At 49.1% G+C, this 18,410-nt stretch overlaps 2 protein-coding genes across 3 annotated transcripts; one reads left to right on the top strand and one right to left on the bottom strand.

Moving 5' to 3' along the window:
* Positions 1–6,845: 6,845 nt before the first annotated feature.
* DMRTC2 (DMRT like family C2) lies at positions 6,846–10,556 on the bottom strand. The gene is made up of 8 exons (XM_032387937.1): positions 10,333–10,556; positions 10,089–10,246; positions 9,728–9,804; positions 9,272–9,455; positions 8,991–9,117; positions 8,199–8,259; positions 7,870–8,044; positions 6,846–6,973 (listed from the first exon to the last, which is right to left on the bottom strand). The coding sequence occupies exons 1-8, from the start codon at positions 10,554–10,556 to the stop codon at positions 6,861–6,863; spliced, it is 1,119 nt and encodes a 372-aa protein (XP_032243828.1). The 3' UTR covers positions 6,846–6,860.
* A 5,671-nt stretch (positions 10,557–16,227) lies between these two features.
* Positions 16,228–17,876, top strand: LYPD4 (LY6/PLAUR domain containing 4). Of its 2 annotated transcripts, XM_032388738.1 has the most exons (4): positions 16,228–16,294; positions 16,490–16,633; positions 17,105–17,431; positions 17,674–17,876. In XM_032388738.1, the coding sequence occupies exons 1-4, from the start codon at positions 16,228–16,230 to the stop codon at positions 17,874–17,876; spliced, it is 741 nt and encodes a 246-aa protein (XP_032244629.1). The 2 variants fall into 2 exon arrangements, with proteins under 2 accessions (XP_032244629.1, XP_032244630.1); XM_032388739.1 differs by lacking the exon at positions 16,490–16,633 and having other exon boundaries at positions 16,228–16,334; positions 17,112–17,431.
* Positions 17,877–18,410: the final 534 nt, after the last annotated feature.

Below are 18,410 nucleotides of genomic sequence, written 5' to 3'. Positions count from 1 at the left end.
TTCCTGTCCCGGAGCGAAATAAAGCTCCCGTGCTGAGCTGGGGGTGTGTGGCTTCGTTTGCGTCGATCGTGGCGGAAGGAACGGCGGCGGAGGAGACGGTGGTGGCGGAAGTTGTGGGGCATTTGGGTGGGCAGGAAAGAGAGACCCGACCACTGCCCGCGCCCCCGCGGGGCGACCCCCTCTCTGGGTGGCTTTTCGGGCCGGAAGTGGGGGTAGTAAGGGCGGAACTGTGACGGGGAACCCAGCGCTGGAGCAAAGAGGAAATGTGTTCGACCGCCAGTCCTCGCGAGAGCAGGAGGCGCCGGCCCACCCCTGTTAGGGCGGAAACTGCTTCATCGCGGTCCAGGCGACCGCAGTGGGAACGAGGCACCGCAGGCGGGGAGGAGACCAGGGCAGGGAGAAAGAGGCGGAGGCGGGACCTTCGGAGAAGTTAGCGCAGCTCTGCCTCCTAGTGCCTGAATCTGTTCGCTGAGCGCTTTGGGTTTATTTTGCCCACTTAGAATCTATCCACTTCACTGGCCGTTCAACGCTTCATTCTCTCCGTTAAGAAAAAGAAAATACAATTTAAATGGATATACCGAAATCCCGTTTGTTTGCCACTTTTAAGTGACTGCTCCTCTACATGGTGTATCAAATTAATTCCATCAGCAAATATTTTTTGTGTGCCTCCTCTGTACCAGGCACGGATAAACGTTATGTAGTGTTAGATGTGTAATCTAGTTTAATCCTTGTAGGGTCCAACAACCAAAACCAGAAGGGACACACTTGTTGTCCAATAAAATTGTTAACTTGGGGCGCCTGGGTGGCTCAGATGGTTAAGCGTCTGCCTTCGGCTTATGTCATGATCCCAGAGTCCTGGGATCGAGTCCTGCGTGGGGCTCTCTGATCTGCTTCTCCCTCTGCCTCTCTTTCTCTCTGTCTCTTATGAATAAATAAAATCTTGAAAAAAAAATTGTTAACTTGCTGCAAAAGGGAGACACTTAAATTCGTGTGGCTATTATGTTGAAAAGACAAAGTTGAAAAACATCAGAGCAAATAATATTAATTTTTTCCACAGTGAGATATTGTGTATGCAAAATGCCTTGGTTATTAACAAGCCAATATGATATACCAGTATCTGTTAAAAAATTAAAACCAACTATTTTAGTTGGTTCAGGCTACTATAACAAAATACCATAGACAGTGGCTTATAAACAACAGAAATTTATTTCCCATAGTTCTGGAGGCTGGGAAAGTCCAAAATCAAAGTGCCAGCAGATCTAGTGTCTGGTGAGGGCCAGCTTCCTGGTTCATGGCCTCACATGGCAAAAAGGTGAGTGAGTGAGCTCTTCGGGGGAATATTTTATTAGGGCACTAATCCCTTCCAAAGGCACCACCTTCAAATACCATCACAAGTGGAAATTAGGTTTCAATGTAGGAATTTTGGGGGGTGACACAAACATTCAGTCTAGAATATAAACCATCCTTCTAAGCATGATAACATCATGTATTTAGATTCATGCGGAATGTTGAAACGCATTTCACACTTGAAAATAGTTTTAGTATCTCAGATTTCCCCCCCAAAATCAACATCTGTGTGTTTGAATATGTAAGTTGTATGCATGTGTAACTATAAATGTCCATATACTTGGGTAATTTATATTCACTTTTTATACATCTTTGATGTACATTTTAAAAAATATTTTATTTATTTGTCAGAGAGAGCACAAGCAGGGGGAGCGGCAGGCAGAGGGAGAAGCAGACTCCCAGCTGAGCAAGGAGCCCCATGCAGGACTCAATCCCAGGACCCTGGGATCATGACCTGAGCAGACGCTTAACCCACTGAGCCACCCAGGTGTCCCTTGATGTACTTTTCTAGTATCAGTGCTGAATCATTTAAGTTTAATTCACTTGAGTCAATTTACTAAATATTTCTTTTTTCAAAAAAGAGCTCTCCAGAGGAACTGTGTAGTGTGCCTCACCAAACAAAGGAAGACACGGGGTTAATACAGTTTTTGGGGAAGAATGAAGGTTAGGTAAAACTTATATTAAGCAGAGCTTTGATGGACTCAAGGCAAAGCAGATCCTGTGTAATAGAGTCAACATCATGCCCGGGCTGAGAAGTAGACACAGGGTCCTGTTTCTTCAGAAATTATAGGGTTAAGATAAATGTGCAATCTCCAGAAATCCCTCCTCTGAAACTCGGCACCTGAGTTGGAAATCATGCCTGCTTCTCTATGTTAAAGTGACATCGGCATTCCAGGCAAGAGTGAGATGTCCTCTTCTCACTATTACTATGATTTCAAAGAGCAAACTTTCTGACAGTCTATGATTTTAGATAACATGGTTTCTCAGTACTATGTCCTTGGTGTTAATTTTTATAGGTTCATAATCTTAACTCTGTAAGGTGGTTACAAACCACTTTCAGGCAACTGAATTTTAGAGAGTCAAGTTGCTTGACCAAGCTCGAGTAAGGGTAAAGCCTGAGCTGGGATTTGAATCCACAGCTGATGACTCTCCATTTTCAATATTCTATAGACAGAATTTAAAAATGATTAGAAGTTGTGGTACATCTAGATAATAGAATACTAGTGCTAAAAAGAAAGGAACTATCAGGACATGAAAAGACAAAGAGCAAACTTAGACGCATATTACTAAGTGAAAGAAAGCAATCTGAAAAGGCATACTGTAGGATTCCAACTATATGACATTCTGGGAAAAAAGCAAAATTATGGAAACAGTAAAAAGGTCATTGGTTGCCAGGGATTGGTGGGGGTAAGGATGAATAATAGGTGGAGCACAGAGAAATCTTAGGACAGTGAAACTATTCTGTGTGATATGGGTGCCTGGGTGACTCAGTCAGTTAAGCATCTGCTTTCGGCTCAAGTCATGATCTCAGGGTCCTGGGATCGAGTCCTGCACTGGGCTCCCGGCTCAGAGGGGAGTCTGCTTCTCTCTCTGCTTGCCACTCCCCCTGCTTGTGCTCTCTCTCTGTCAAATAAATAAAATCTTTTTTTCTAATTAAAATATTTTATTTATTTATTTGACAGAGGCATAGCGAGAGCAGGAACACAAGCAGGGGGATTGGGAGAGGAAGAAGCAGGCTTCCCGCCGAGCAGGGAGCCCGATGCGGGGCTTGATCCCAGGACCCTGGGATCATGACCCAAGCTGAAGGCAGATGCTTAACGACTGAGCCACCCAGGCGCCCCTCAAATAAATAAAATCTTAAAAAAACCTCAAAACTATTCTGTGTGATACTATAATGGTGGATACATGTCATTATATGTTTATCCAAACCCATAAAATGTACAATTTTGTACATTTGTACATAAAATGTACAAGTAAGAGTGAACCCTAATATAAACTATGGACTTTGGGTGGTAATGACACATGAATGTAGACTGATAAGCTTTAACAAATGTACCACTCTGGTGGGGGACGTTGACAGTGGGGGAGGCTGTGCTTATGTGGGGGCAGGGACACCATGGAAACACTTACATTCTGCTCAATTTTGCTGTGAAAAACTTCTCTAAAATATAAACTCTGTTTTAAAAAATGGTTTGAGGACAGGAAGTTCTCAATTGTTCATATTGTGATGAGGGGAGAGGAAGCATTAGAGTGTGTTAACTTTGTAGGAAAAAAATAAATCCAAAGGAATCAGACAGAACATGTTTAGTTATTTCTTGAGTTCCCAGAGAGGAAGTGAACACAGGCCCTGTGCCCTGAGACTACTTATTCTTGGAGGGGGAGACATAGATGCACAGAGCCAGGGGCTGCTCAGGGTGATCAGGCCTGTGAATGTAGAAATGTAGGGAACTCTGCCTGAGGAGCTTCTGGGAGACATCAAGTCAGATTCCCCCAGAGAGGGAATCTTGTGTTTGGGAAGAGCTCAGGATCTCACGAGGGCCTATGCAGGGTATGGCTTATAGGACTGTGTCTATGAGAACATGTGTTAGGGGCCGCAGAGCCAGGTACACAATGGGACGGGGGTTGCAGAATGAGGCCTACATGGATCATGTAATGAGGGTCTGAGTAGAAACTGGATGGGGCTAGGGATGGGTGGTATGATGCTGGTTCTACACTGGACAAGGAGTGTGGTCAGGAGTGGACCAGGTGGACTGGAGTGAAGGGAGCATAGATTCCCAAAGGGGAGGATGTGAAATGAGCTTCTGAGGTTATAAGTGGGTGACTGGTGGGTTGGGGAAATCCTGTTTGGAGAGAGGGATGGTACTTCAAATCTGGAACCTCATGGGTTATTTCTGAAGAAGGTCAGGATGGTACACAAAAGAACCTGAGAAGGGGTATGATTTACTCATTACCTATTGGACCTGGGCAGCACCTTTCCTTGCCCTGCCATGGGAAATGGGAAATGGGAAAGGGGGTGGCACATGAAACAGTGCGGACAGTCCACTGACTGTCATCTCCAAGGGCTGGTCAGAGGCCAGGAGCCCACTTGGCTCCCTACAACCACAGATGAAGGTTGCGGCACCCAAAGATGCAGTGACGTAGGGGCCTGAGCAATTCTTACGTCTGCCCTTTTTTGCCCAAGGCTCACCGCTGCAGAGCCTCCACCCTCTCCCCCAGGCACCAGTGGGAAAGCCCTAAGGAAATGATAGACAAAGCAGGCCTAGCCAGTGGTAGGAAAAGCCCTGCAGGTCTGGCTGGAAGGGGAGGTGGGCTGCAAGAAACGAGAAGGGTCTGGAACCTGCCCCTAGCTCCTTGGCCCAGTCCTCATCTCTTTCCTCACCTTCTCAGGTAATCCTTTAACCCCAAATTATACTTTCTCTTTTACTCTTCCCAGCTCTGTGACCTTGGTGTACTGGGACCTTTGCTCAGCCCTGAGTAGCAGGGTCTCAGCCATGTTTCATGTTGCAAACCTCCTCTGTGACCATGTGGACTTGGTCGTCTGTCACTTGGGGGAGCATGGCACGGCAAATCTATTAGGGGGCATTCACATATCTAAGTTATAACAAGGGGAGGGAAGGAAAGTGTGAAGAGGACTTTCCTCCTTTAATTATTTTGTGCTGATTCCTGAGAATTGTTACAGATTTTTTACTCTGTAATGTTAGGAAGTAGAAGAAGCCTACCTTCTCAAGTCCCCAGACACCAGGGAACAAGCTGTGACTGAATGCCATCACCAGCAATCATCCTGAATAAAAAGAGGGGTGTGAGGAGGTGCCTGGGTGGCTCAGTGGGTTAAACATCTGCCTTTGGCTCAGGTCATGATCCCAGGGTCGTGGGATCAAGCCTGCTTCTCCCTCTCCCTCCGCCCTTCATATATGTGGAACGGTTCAAGGAGGACTTGACAGCAGGGGACTATGAAACAAATGCAGGTAAGATCTGATTATCACTTAAGGATACCTTGAGTAGAAAAATAAGAGACTTTTTGAAAAACCCTTGGGCTCATGCCTGTCTCCTGGAGCCCAAAATCTTTCACTCTGTTTTGTAAAAATTACCTAGTAATTGATTTGGGACTTGAGAAGAAGAGGGAAACTTCCCCCTATATTTGCCTAGAAATTTTCCCTAAAATAGTTGGGCAAGTCACTTTATCTCTTTAAACTTGTTATTTATTTGTAAAATGGGAGTAAGCATGCATGGTTTACAGAGTTGCTGTGAGGATATGTGAATCACATATAGTGGGGTACTCAATAAATGATAATAATGGTCTCTTACCTTGTGTAGGTCCTTCAAAACTTAGACACATAAATCTCCCTAGTTCAGGAAAAACCCTTGATATACCCTTGATAAAAACGCTTGATAACTTGATTCTTCCTATTCTCATTGGCCTCAGTTTCCCCATTTGAAAAATGTTACATTAGGTTAGCATTAAATTGGCATTCCATTGGCCAATGCTGGCCTGAAGATAATGTTTTGTTTGGCTCACATAGGATTTAAAGAAGAAAACTGAGCCATTATTTGAAAATTAAGATGTTCTACGTAGAAATTCAGTTTTCCAGCTTCTCTTAAAGAATCAGAAGTTGTGGCAATAGCCACTTTCCTGCCTGGTGACAGCCCACTAATGCAAAGGAGGCTGTCCCCTTAGGCAGGGCATGCATTCTCAGTTTTCTAGGGCTCATCCAGCTTTCTTTACTCACTTATATGATGTGCTTGGCCCTGTATGTGTTTCAATCTGTAGCCCTCTGACAGCTGGGAATGGTCTAGGCCTGGCACGCAGGCACTTCACTGTTGAATCAGTGGATCTCCCACTATCTTCCTCTACCAACCTTTCTTACTTGGCTCTAAGAAATCCAAGTTTGTATTTATTTGTGGTGGTTACCAGAAAGTGAATTGAACAAGTCCTTTGTGTCAGGATAGACTAGGTTAGGCTGCAGCAACAAACAATCCCCAAATCTCAGTGGCTTAAAACAACAAAGGTTTATTTCCCAGTTACTCACCCAAAGGTAGACACAAAATGAAAATACTCTCCTGTTTTTGCATGCATGGAGACAGACATGAGTGCACAGCTATGTACAGCATCATATGTCAAATAAATATTCTGCAGTCAAATGCTCTACCACTGAGCTATACCCCCATGTCAAATAAATATTCTGGAATGTGAACTCATGCAAAAACCTATTTAGATACTGGTTAGCTTAAACTGCACAACTCTCACTTTGTTGGGGATTTTAAAAAGGTGCCAGGATCCAAGTGAGTAAGAGAATACCACTTTCATTCAAGGAAATGCCCACACTACAAAAGGAACCAAAAGCTAACGAAGCACCTGAAAGCTTAAAAAAGAGAAAAAAGAAAAGAAAAGAAAAGAAAAGCCGGAAGCTTGTACTACATTAAATTCCATGCATAAATCCGGAAGTAAAATACCAAATATGCAGTGCCCACAGGCTGTTGCTTCTTGCCCCAGCAAGGCCTCCATCTCTGGGCTTCTAGCTTAGGAGGGAGATAGAGCCCAGACGCCCAATATGCAGAGCCACAGAGGGGGCTGGGCTGGGTCGGAGAGAGGGGCCAACAGGCTGGAATCCTCTTCCTCCGGCGGGAGCTATAAGCAGGAAGGAAAGGGGTAGGACTAGGTCATATCCCTGTCCTCTCCCAGCAACCCCCTCTTTTTACCCCATCCAATCCAGGCCTCAGCCTTACTCACCTGGATTATAGCAAACACTTCCCCCTCACTGATTTTCCCACCTTCAGTCTTGTCTCTTTTAATCCCTCCATCACAGCCACCACACCTGACTTCTAAAGCTCAGGGTCTCTGAATATGTCCCTGCCTAGGTCAGAAATATTCCCTGGCTCCCTTTCATGCACAATTGTTGGTCTGGACTCCTAAGCTCGGCATGCCAGACCTCCATGATCGGAAGTCTCTCCAGCCTCATCTCCTTCTGTTCCAGCAGTTCTTGCAGGCAGGTTTCCTCACCCACACACCATGCCCAATCCGCCATCTTGGACAGGAGACTCCTCGGCCTTCCCTCTCTGTCCCCATAGGTCTCATTCCTCAAGATTCCTCTAGTTCTTTCCCGGTTTGTCACTGAGCTTTGTGAAGACATTTTGTTTTCCCAAGTAGAATGGAAGCTCCTTGAAGGCAGTTATCAGATCTGCAGCGGGCAGCCTGGGTCTAGAGAGGGAGCCTTAGGCTGGAGTCAGGAGATCAGGCTCTGCCAGTCTTGCCATATGCCCTTGGGCAAGTCCCTGCCTCTCTCAGGGCCTCCTTTTCCTTGACATAAGGGCACCGGACATTTGCTTTTGAGCACAAAATTAATAAAACTAATTCACCAAACAACTCTCAATTGCAATTCCAGGAACTAGGTTGAGAAGCCTGGGGCCTGGGTCTGAAGATGATCAACCTGCTGACCCCCTGATCTCCTTGGTTAGTCCCTACTTACTCTGGTACCTCCATTTTCCAACCATCCCTATCCCATCTTCTTTCAGGGAACAGGTTACCTGGTGGGCCACAGGGGTGGAGCAGGGAGATCCAGGCAGGGTTGGGGGGAACAGAAGAGGTCAGGCGGGGAGCCTGGGAAGAATCTTTCAGATCCACAAGAGCCTCAGCTGCCTCACGCTGCAGCTGCCGCTCTGAGGGGGCAGAGGTCCAGGCCAGGCGAGAAGCTCCGGGGGCCTGCAAAAGGAAAGGAAAGAAACAGACTGGGAATCCCCACTCTGCCCACCCTCCAAGTACTCTCTCAGCCCCTGGTTACTTCACTACCCCCTATCATCCCTTCCCCAGGCTCAATTTCCTCCCAGGGTCCTGGATCCCACTTCTTTCCCAGGACCTGTGGCTGCAGCAGAAGAGGGTCTGGGGTGCCACAGGGCTGGAGTATCAGAGTAGAGCATCTAGAAGCAAGAAGAGAAGATGCCAAGGGGATTAAACACATGGAGAGACATGCACACATGGGAGTCTGGATGCCTGCTGGGCCATTAGGCTTTGCGGACTTGGGCAAGTCCCTTCCCCTGTCTTGGCCTGCTTTGTTTGCTATAAAATGAAAATCCCTGCCAGCTTCTTTCCCCCAGAGCTACTGTGACAATTATGGGGAGTCACTGGTGTCAATTTTTAAAAAATATATCAAACAGCAAGAGGGACTGCGATGGCTGTTCCTGCCCCACTAGAGTCTAGTTTCCCTCCCCTAGATCCCCAATCCCCATGGAATTTGAGGAGCAGCTTTCTCAAAAGGCCTCCGGCCTCTGTCGTAGGCCTCTGAGGCTCTCACCATCACGCCCCACCCCACCCTTTCAGCAGGCAATTTGATTCCATTTTATCTGTTTAAGAGGATTTAATAGCCACTATTTGTCCAAGACCAGGGCCTCTGCTAGGATGTATTCCGTACATTATCACTAATTCTCACGACAAAGCAAAAAGAAGGTAATTGTATCTCCAACTTACTGAACGAAAACCAGGTTCAGAGAGGTAAAGATACTTGTACAAAGGTTCCCAGTCAGGCAATGGGAGAGCTAGGAGAGCTTCTCTTCACGCATCAGTCTGAGACCTTGTGTTCTAGATCATCTACTGTGGTGTCCAGGACGGGATTAGGCACATTATAGACACGTATCCTTCCCTCCCTACTCACGCGCGGGGCAGTGCAGAGGGCCCTTGGGATTCTCCAGAAAGAGGAGCCGCCAGTATCGGACGAGATCCTGCGCAGGTTGGGAGGGGCCCGTGAGTGGGCAGCCGGAGGGAAGTGCCAGGGTCAAAGCCTAATGAGGGTAAGAGAATGCAGGAGTGTACAGGGGTTAAAGGTCATGGCTTCCATCTTCCTTCCTACCCTGTATCGTCTTCCTCTTCTCTTTCTGACACAGCGGTTCAATGGCATTCAATATCTGTCTAATCAAAGTGTTGAATTCATCTTACCAGGAAAGGGATGCAGAGGGACTGTAGGTTCTTGGCATAGCAAGTGGCATACCACCGGAGGTGGCATGGAAAAGCCTGGAGGCAGCCAGTGTCCAGGAGCCCAAGAGCCTGGAGGCACCGGAGTCCAGGACAAAGGCAAGGCTTCTGGGGGCCGGCTGAGCAGCAGAGGCCCCCGGGAGGTATCCTGCAAGGGCAGAGAGCACAAGTTGGAGTCAGGAACGAGGCTGGGGAAAGAACGAGTATGTTCTAGGATGGGGGCAGGACCTCAAAATTTTAGACTTGGGAGGGCTGTAAAATCCCACCCTCTCATTTTTTACCCATAGAAGAGATGATTTGCCCAGGATGATAATGCAGATCAGGACTAGATCTAGAACCCAAGTGTTGAGGGCACAGAGGAAGGGGGCTGGGCAGGGGCTAGTACAGGATTCACTCCCCCAGGGCCCAGGTTCTCCTTACCTTCCCAGGAGGTGTCAGTGCCAGTGGGACTGCCCCATGGGGTGTCTGAGGCTGGGGTGCTATGTTCTCCTTTCCAGCTGTGGGGACCACGGAGAGCTCCGATGAGCCCTTTCTCCTGACCCCCATCCCACTCCAACTGCAAAGTGAGTTCTTATCTTCCTGTGGCCTTTTTCTACCCATGGATCTCACTACATCCTCCCAACACCTGACTGCATTTTAAAGTTGGAGAGACTGAGGCTGCCCAGAGAGTAGAAACACCTTGCCCCAGGTCACACACCAATTCCAATGGCGGGTCTGGGACTCTTTCCTACTTACGCTTTCTCCACCCCAAACCCTGCCCCATCCCTGGCCAGACACTCACGGGGGACCCCTGGTCGAGTGGCTCCCTTCTTGGCATGGCTAGGAGCTTTGGGAGGAGCCTCCCCTCTCCTCATCAGTCCCTGAGCCAGATGCCTCTTTAGCTGTGCCTCCTGTTGCCTACGCAAGGCCACCTGGGCGGCCATGACCCTCCGGCGCTCCCTAAAATGGGGGTTGCGGGTCAAAAGTCAGCCTCGCTTTAGATGAGGCCCATCCTCCTCCCTTCCCTGGATCTCGTTCATACTCACAAGATGAGGACACATTTGTGACACTCGCAAGCCTGAAAGAGGCACAGGCGCTTGTGGCCCTTGAGGTGGGCGGTGACGCCGTGGTTTCGGCAGCGGGCACAGGTTGGAGAGCGACTGACAGCTTTCCTGGGGATAAGCTCAGTGCCTGGGGGGGCTCTGGTCTCACCCCCTGTGGCAGAATCAGAGGCGCAGGGGTGGACAGTGGGCATTTCGTTGGCTTCCATGGATCTGGAGGCAGGAGTGGAAGGTCAGGGTGGCCACAAGGGCCCTCTCCTGACCAGCCCTCCTGTCCCCGGGAAGCCACACCTCAAGGGGTTTCCACGGCACCCATCTGTGGACTCAGCTTTCACCCCCCTCCCCAGCTTTCTCCCTCCTTCAGCCCAATGCCTTCCTTGGGCATCCTCCTTCCCAGAAGGCTCGCCTTCTTCCCCGGCTCCCCTCTCCTCCTTCCCTTCTTATGTGTTCTTTGAACCAAACATTGTTCTCAGCTGCTGGCCTGTGCTTTCTCGTGCACAAGTCCCATGCTCCTACCCGTGCACTCACAGGCCCCCCAAGGGACTCTACACCCCTCTTCCCCCAACACCCTGTTCTGATCGTTTTTCCTGCCATCCTCTTCAGCAACCACCAACCTTCCCTCCTGCATTTTTATCCAATTCCTACAACTACGGTTATGCTCCCCGTCCCATTCGTAGCGTCATGTACCTCCTGCAAGTCAACGTACCCTTTGCTCCCCTTTGAAATCAGAACACTCTCTTGCCGCCTCTCCCCGCCCCCGCGATTACTTTATTCTCACGGATTCCTTGCCCCACTTTCAAGAATTATTTTCATTCACTCAACAAACGTTTACTGAGCCCCTTCCAGATGCCAGGCCCCGATCTCGGCCGCAGGCCCCCTCCTCATGGCACGATTCCCCTCCTGCACCCAGATGCCCTCCAAACTCTGACGCAAATTCCGGGGTCGCTGCGCCGGGCGCTTCGGGGGACCTTTGCCCATTCCCAGCAACCGATCTCATGCATCGCCCAGCCCACGTCCCCGCAGCGCACCACGGCTCGCGCGGCTGTTACTCGCGTGCACCCTCTTTCGGTAGCCCGGCCTGCGGCCTTGCCTCGCTCCAGGGTCCCAGGGAGGGCGCGGGGCACAGGGAGCGCGCCCAGGGGCCCGCGGCGTGGGGGAGGGGAGGAGAGGGGCGCGAGGAGCGCGAGGGGGAAGCGGGGGAGGGGGTCCAGCGCCACAGAGAGAGGGAGAAGGGACAGGGAGGGGCGGGGTCGTGTTCGCGTCCTCGGCCCGCGGTTACCACAGCCTCGAGCGAGCAAAGTCAGACTCAGTCAGGAGGACGCGAAAGGACGCCGTGAGGAAGTGGCGTGAGGAACGGCCGCCCTCGCGCCGGTTTTCCCGCCCCTTCTCACAAGGGCCAATGAGCTTCAAGCGTCGACTCCCGCCGCCGAAGCAAGCGACCAATGCGCTTCAAGATCCTGCACTGACGGCCATCCCCTTACCTCCAGCCCGCTTTGCCTCGTGCCAGACTGTCAGGCCAGCCAATAGCGCGTCGAGTTGAGTCTCGCCCCCCACTTGCCCCTCCCCCTGTGGCTTGCCTGCCCAGATTGTAGTTCCCCTCTTGGGAGAGGTGGCCAATGGGGCGTCGAGTACTGCTCCCAGGATGAGACTGGCCCTGCCCCCCAGAAACGGCTGCCGGGTCGGACCCCCAGGCGTTGACCGGGACCTGTGTGCGCACGCGCAGTCTCGCCCTCTAGCCTGCACAGCGAGGATTTGCCTCTGGCGTTCCCGGCTTCGACCTCGCTCGGGCGGTTCTTCGCTGCGTGGACGCTCGTGTTTCTTTCACTTCTCTCGCTTGCCCCAACTCCGGATCTACCCTTCTCCTTTTATGCGTTTCCCCTCCTGTGATTTTCCCGTTTCTTTCCCTTATCCCACCTCCTCGGGTCGCCGCCCTTTCCGTGTCTCTCTTCCCGTCTGTTTAGGTGCTAATTTTCCTAACTTTGGTTTTCCCGTTCTCTTGGGAGTTTCTGTCCGCCTGTCCATCCTGCTGATTTTCGGACCCCATTCCTCCACGTTCCTAATTTCCGAATAGCCTGGCCCTGTCCCCCCCCCCCCCCCTTCACTTTCTTTCCGAGACGCCGCTGTAGTATTTCTGTCCCTTTGGCCCTTTCCACCCTCTGCATGCACATCCCTCCCGGATTGCACCTCAATTCATCAGTGTCATCTGGGCTCCACTCTGTCATCCTCACCTGCCTTCGTGTGTTTCGCGGTTTCCCTCCCACCCTTCCTATTGTCCCCTTTTCTCTGCGCCTCCCGCCCCTGTCTCCTTCCCCCCCCCCCCCAAAGAGCCAGGTCTTTGCGCCCTAGGCCTCATTTTCCTGCTTCTCCTATTGTGCTCCCGCTGCTGGTCCTCTGACTCCCTGCAAAGTTCCAGTCCATCGGTTTGCTCCTCCTCTGCATGGTTTCTCTTTTGTAGGGGTAGCATACCCTCTGACCACCTCTTCCTCCTACCCCACCCGACCCTCCCCGAAGATTTCATTCCACTCTTTTCTGTTTGTGTCTCCACTTGTGCTTCAGACTTTTGGATTCTGTCATTTTGCCTTCCAGGCTGGTGTGTGCCATCTACTCTGAGTGGCCCAGTCTTTCTGTGTGATCCTTTGTCAGCCTTCATTTTCCCGCCCTGTGTCCCATCTTTTCTGTGGGTCTCAGCCCCTCTGTTTGCTACAGACTCCTGAGTTACAGAGCCTGTGTGCCAGGCATTCTGGACAGAAAAGGGTGGCAGAAGTGACCTCTAGCTGCACTGCTGTGCAGGGGAGCAGTACTAGACAAAGTTGGACAGGTTGTTTGGGGCCAGTCTGGCGGTGGGGGATGTGGGTGTGGAAGGCTTGACTGTCTACTAAAGAGGTTGACCTTGATCCTTTAGATAGTGGAGAGACAGAGAGAGACCGGAGAGCCAACATTTATGGAGAGTTTAGCACTTGCCTGGCACTTTATATTAATAAGCTTACTAATTTTCAACAGTGGCCTTATGAGAGGTATTATTAATCCATTTTATAAATGAGTTCAACAACTTACACAAGATTGCGCAGCTAATAAGTGGAGGTGTAAGGATTCTAACTTTGCTCCACCTTTGAGTCCAACACCTGTGAACTTTTGTACCACCTACATTGTTTTAGTTAGTATTCCCAGTAATCTTCATTCCCTAATCCTCCTGTAGGCGCTCACTTCAGGTGGCTAATGCATATCTTTTGTTTCTTGTGTTCTTGCAAGATGTGCAGTGTCTTATGTGCATGTGTTTTTAAAAAGGTTTGTTCATTCATTCATTCAAGTAATCTCTACACCCAGCGTGGGGCTCAAACTCATGACCCTGAGATCAAGAGTTGCATGCTCTTCCTACTGAGCCAGCCAGACACCCCTGCACGTGTGGTTTTATTTTATTATTTTTCAAAAAGATTTTATTTATTTATTTATTTAGAGAGAAAGTATGGGGGAAGGGCAGAGGGAGAGGAAGAAAGAGTCTTAAGCAGATTCCACGCTAAACACAGAGCTCGAGGTGGGGCTCGCACTCATGACCCTGAGATCAAAACTTGAGCTGAAATCAAGAGCCGGATGCTTAACTGACTGAGCCACACAGGCAACCCTGTGTATGTGTTGTTTTTTTTTTTTTTAGATTTTTTAAATTTATTCATTTGAGACACAGAGATACAGAGAGAGAGAGAGAGCATGAGCAGGGGGAGAAGCAGAGGGAGAGGGAGAAGCAGATTCCCTGCGGAGCAGGGAGCGCGATGGGGGGCTTAATCCCAGAACCCTGGGATTATGACCTGAGCCGAAGGCAGACGCTTAACCATCTGAGCCACCCAGGCGCCCCTGTGTATGTGGTTTTAAGTTATGCAAGTGATATTGTGTTATTTATTTAAAATAATCAGCACTGCGCTTTTTTGATCCATCCATGTACATGTTATGTGTATGTCTAATCAGTTTTTTAAATTGCTGCATGATATTCCATGGTGTGCATCCCCTGCATGTTGTGTGTTCACTAAGTCTCAGGGAGGAATGCCCACATTGCCTTCGACTTACCATCTCCATAGTAATGCTGCATCCTGGTATATGTTGCTTTGTAGATGAAGGTGGAAATCTCTATTATGTGTACCTAGGATATACTAGAAATGGGAATTTGTAAACCTAATTTGACTTAGTATTGCCAGATTCCTCCCTGCAATGCTGCTTTGGGCCTGAAACATTGATCAGAATTCTCAGCTGTTCCTCAGGGTCCAGAAGAGGGTCCTGTCGCCCTCCCAACAACCCCATGAGCAGCAGTACACAAGGGTCCCTGTATCTGTATCCCACATTGCTGCCAACACGTATCTTTTTCCAGCTTTCTGGCCCTTTGCTAGTCTGAGAGATGGACAGTTTGATAGACTGCCTTTCTCTGATTATTGTTAAGCTTGAGTGTCTCTTCACATGTTTTCTAGCCTTTCTGGTTTGCTCTTCTGAGAACTGCCTCTTCGTATGCTTGGCCCATTTTCCTACTGGGGTTACTCTTTTTCTTGTCTCTGCCAGAGGTCATTGGCCATTCTCATTGCCTTAAGGCATTGCATATATTCTTCTTATGCAAATCTTGGCATTTCACATTATTTTAGAAATGTATCTACTTCATCTGGGTTTTCTAAAGTTTTTTTTTTTTTTTTTTTTACATCATCTCTATACCCAACATGGGGCTCGAACTCACAATCCCAAGATCAAGAGTAGCATGATGTACCAACTGAGCCAGCCAGGCTCCCCCACTTCATTTGGGTTTTCAAACTTATAAATGTAGAATTCTTAATGATACTTGTATTTAAAAAAAAAAAAACAGCCACTGTCTGTTACTTCTGATTTTTAATTTGGTATTTTATTTGCATCTTCTGTTTTTCTCTTGATTAGATTTGCTGGAGAATTTTCTCATTGATATTGTCAAAGAATGAATGTTAAGTTTTCTATAATAATTTTTGTTGTTCTAATTCATTGATTTCTGTCATTATCTTAATTTCTATCCTTTATTGGGGGGGGCAGGTGCTTTGTTGCACCTTGTACAACTTCTTGAGTTAATCCAGGACCATGTTTTTTTAACGTTCCTATTTCCTGACAAATGTATTGAAAGTATAGATTTACTTGTAAACACTGCTTTAGTTGTGTCCCAAAATTTGATGTGTAGTTAAAAAAAAACTTGGTTTTGAAATGGTTATTGACTCACAAGAAGTTGCGAAAGTCGTAAAGCCATAAATACTTCCTTCCACTTCCTCTCAGGGATATCTTCTATAACTGTAGTATACAAGCATGAACTTGACATTGGCATAATACTCTTAACTGGACTATGGACCTTAATTAGTTTTCACCAGATTTTACATATACTTGTGTGTGTGTGTGAGAGAGATAGAGTGAGAGATGTACTATGTTCATTATTATTCACTTCTATATACATTTAAAGATCCTTTTCTGAACCAAGAGTTATTTAGTAATATTTCAGTTAACTTCCATACACACCCCCTTGTTGTTCTGATCTCATTGTCTCTGGCTGGAGAACAGCCTCTGTAACAGTGATCCTTTGACTAAGTCAGCTCTGCTCAGCACCATGTCCAATGGGAGGACCTAAGCAGGAGAGTGAGAGTCATGACTTGAGAAGCTAATGTGGTGGCTTCAGGGCAGGTTGGAGGGGACACTATGGAGATGGGAAGACTTGTGTCCCTGAAGGTCTCAGGGAGCCTATGTCACAAGAACTTGACAATCAACTTTCTGCTCTAGAAACAGTGACCCAGAGGCAGGTGAACAGAGAATTCAGAAACTGACGAGAACTGAGCTTGATACCTGGATTGAACTTGGTTCCAGATTGACCTCTAGCATCCAGGACCCCGACCCAGGACCATGGGACCCCAGCACTTCAGCCCTGTGCAGCTGCTCTGCCTCCTAGGGGCCATCTCCACTGTGCCTCGTATGTCCTGTGGGGCTGGATGCTTTGGGACCCCCAGAGGGTGGGAGGCTGGATTCACATAACTAGGGGAAGGAGGGCTGGATATCTGGGTTCCTCAGGGGACAGGATCTGTGGAGGCTGAGTTCTTGGCTGGCATCTGGCGGGCTGAGAAGGCAATGTGAGGGGCCCATGACTGGAAGGGCATTCTCTCTTTAGGGGCCGCGGCTCTTTTATGCTACGAAGCAACATCTTCACTCTTCAGAGCTGTTTCTCTCCATGACTGGAAATGGCTTCTGATGAGAAGCATGGTATGTAAGCTGAGTGAGGGCTGTGAGGAGACGCTGGTGTTCATCGAGACAGGTGAAGGAAAGTGACTTTGATACATTTCTTTTTTTGCTGCCTCTTCTGACCCCCAACTCCATTCCCAGCACCCAGGGACTCTGGACTCGAGCTCCAAACATTTACTCCATTATATCTTTGGAAATAATGTCAAGACACTGACAGGAGAGGGCAGGACCTGGCTGGGTGTGGTGTGGGCTGGATAGGAGGGCAGAAAGGAGGTGATCCCAGGTGGATGGGGGACAATCTGGGAGAGAAGTAAAGAAAGGGACACAGGGGAGAGAGGAGCAGGGGGTTCCTGGGGGGGAGGGGTTGGTGAGGAGAGACAGACGGAGACCCGGGGATCTGAGCTCTGTGCAGCTGCAGCGAGTGGACCCCACGGCAAAGTTGGTGATGGCGCAGAGTGAGCTGGAAGAGCAGGGTGCAGGGTGGGAGGGTAGACTCTGTGTGTGGCCAACAGCACTGATCAGAGATCTCTAATCTTCTCCTCAGGGACCAGAAGGGGAGTTGTGGGTTTTAAGGGCTGCAGCCCAGCCTCATCTTACCCCCAGCAAGTCTCCTACCTCATTTCGCCGCCTGGATTGTCCATTGCTTCCTATAGCCGCGTCTGTCGGACATATCTCTGCAATAACCTTACCAACTTGGATCCTTTTGTGAAACTCAAGGCCAGAGCTCCTAAGTCTACAGCATTTTCTTCCCGTAGTTGCCCGACCTGTGTGGGCGAGCACTCTAAGGATTGCCTCCCAAATTTTGTCACCACTGATTCTTGCCCCTATGAGGCCTCTCAGTGTTACAGTTCCACCTTAAAATTTCAGGCAGGTGAGAGAAGAGAAACTTGCTTTAGTGCCTTTCCATCTCTGTGAGAGGCTGGTCGGATCCGAGAGGGGATTGGGGCTGCCCCGGGGCCAGGCACATGAATTCCAAGGAGGAAGGACTAAGGGGGCTGGTACTCAAGTTTTTGGTGGGAGAGCAGGTGTTCTGGGTTGTGAGGGTGTCTGGAAGCAGGGGCAGGACGCTTGCGTCTTGGAAGTGTCCCTGACTCCTCTCTCTCTGCCTTACAGGCCTTCTCAATACCACCTTCCTCCTCTTGGGCTGTGCTCGTGGACATCAAAAACTTTTAGCAGATTATCACCATATTGGGAACATCAGAGTGACTGAGGTCCTCAACATCTTAGAGAAGGCCCAGAGTGCTGGCGCAGAGCCCTCCAGTCAGAGTCCTGCTTGGAGCATCCTCTCAGGTCTTCTGCTGGCCTTCAGGGACTGACAGTCTAGCTGGACTGGACAAACCCCTTCCTGTAACCCAATAAAGTCACAGAGTTGCCTTTCTGCTTTGTCCTGTGGTCCATGAGAACTGTAGAGGCGTGGAAGGTGTGAGGGGAGCCAAACATACCCAGGAAAATGGAGGGGAGAGGCAGGCAATGGGTATGTGCATGGTGAAGTGAGCAGGGGGTGGTGGGGAGGAGGGTCACTGGCAAAGTGACAGTCATGCCCAGCAACCAGGAGGACCCCAAAAATTATTTTAAAGTTTATTTTTTTTTTAGTAATCTCTACACCCAATGTGGGGCGCGAACTCATGACCCTGAGAACAAGAGTCGCATGCTCTTCCAACTGAGTCAGCCAGGTACGCCCCCTCAAATATTTCTTTTCTCCTCCCCCTTCTTGTGACGACCTGAGCTCTAGCCCAATCAGCCACTGACTCAAGAGATCCTGGCCAAATCTCTTCCCTTTTCTGGGCCTCAATTTCCTCCCCATTAAAATGAAAGGCCTGGGGCGCCTGGGTGGCTCAGTCGTTACACAT

This window comes from Phoca vitulina, unplaced genomic scaffold, assembly GCF_004348235.1.
Source record: "Phoca vitulina isolate PV1807 unplaced genomic scaffold, GSC_HSeal_1.0 scaffold52, whole genome shotgun sequence".
NCBI classification, from domain to species: domain Eukaryota; kingdom Metazoa; phylum Chordata; class Mammalia; order Carnivora; family Phocidae; genus Phoca; species Phoca vitulina.
Note: the sequence above shows the minus strand (reverse complement) of the source record. Positions and strands in the feature narration are given on the sequence as shown.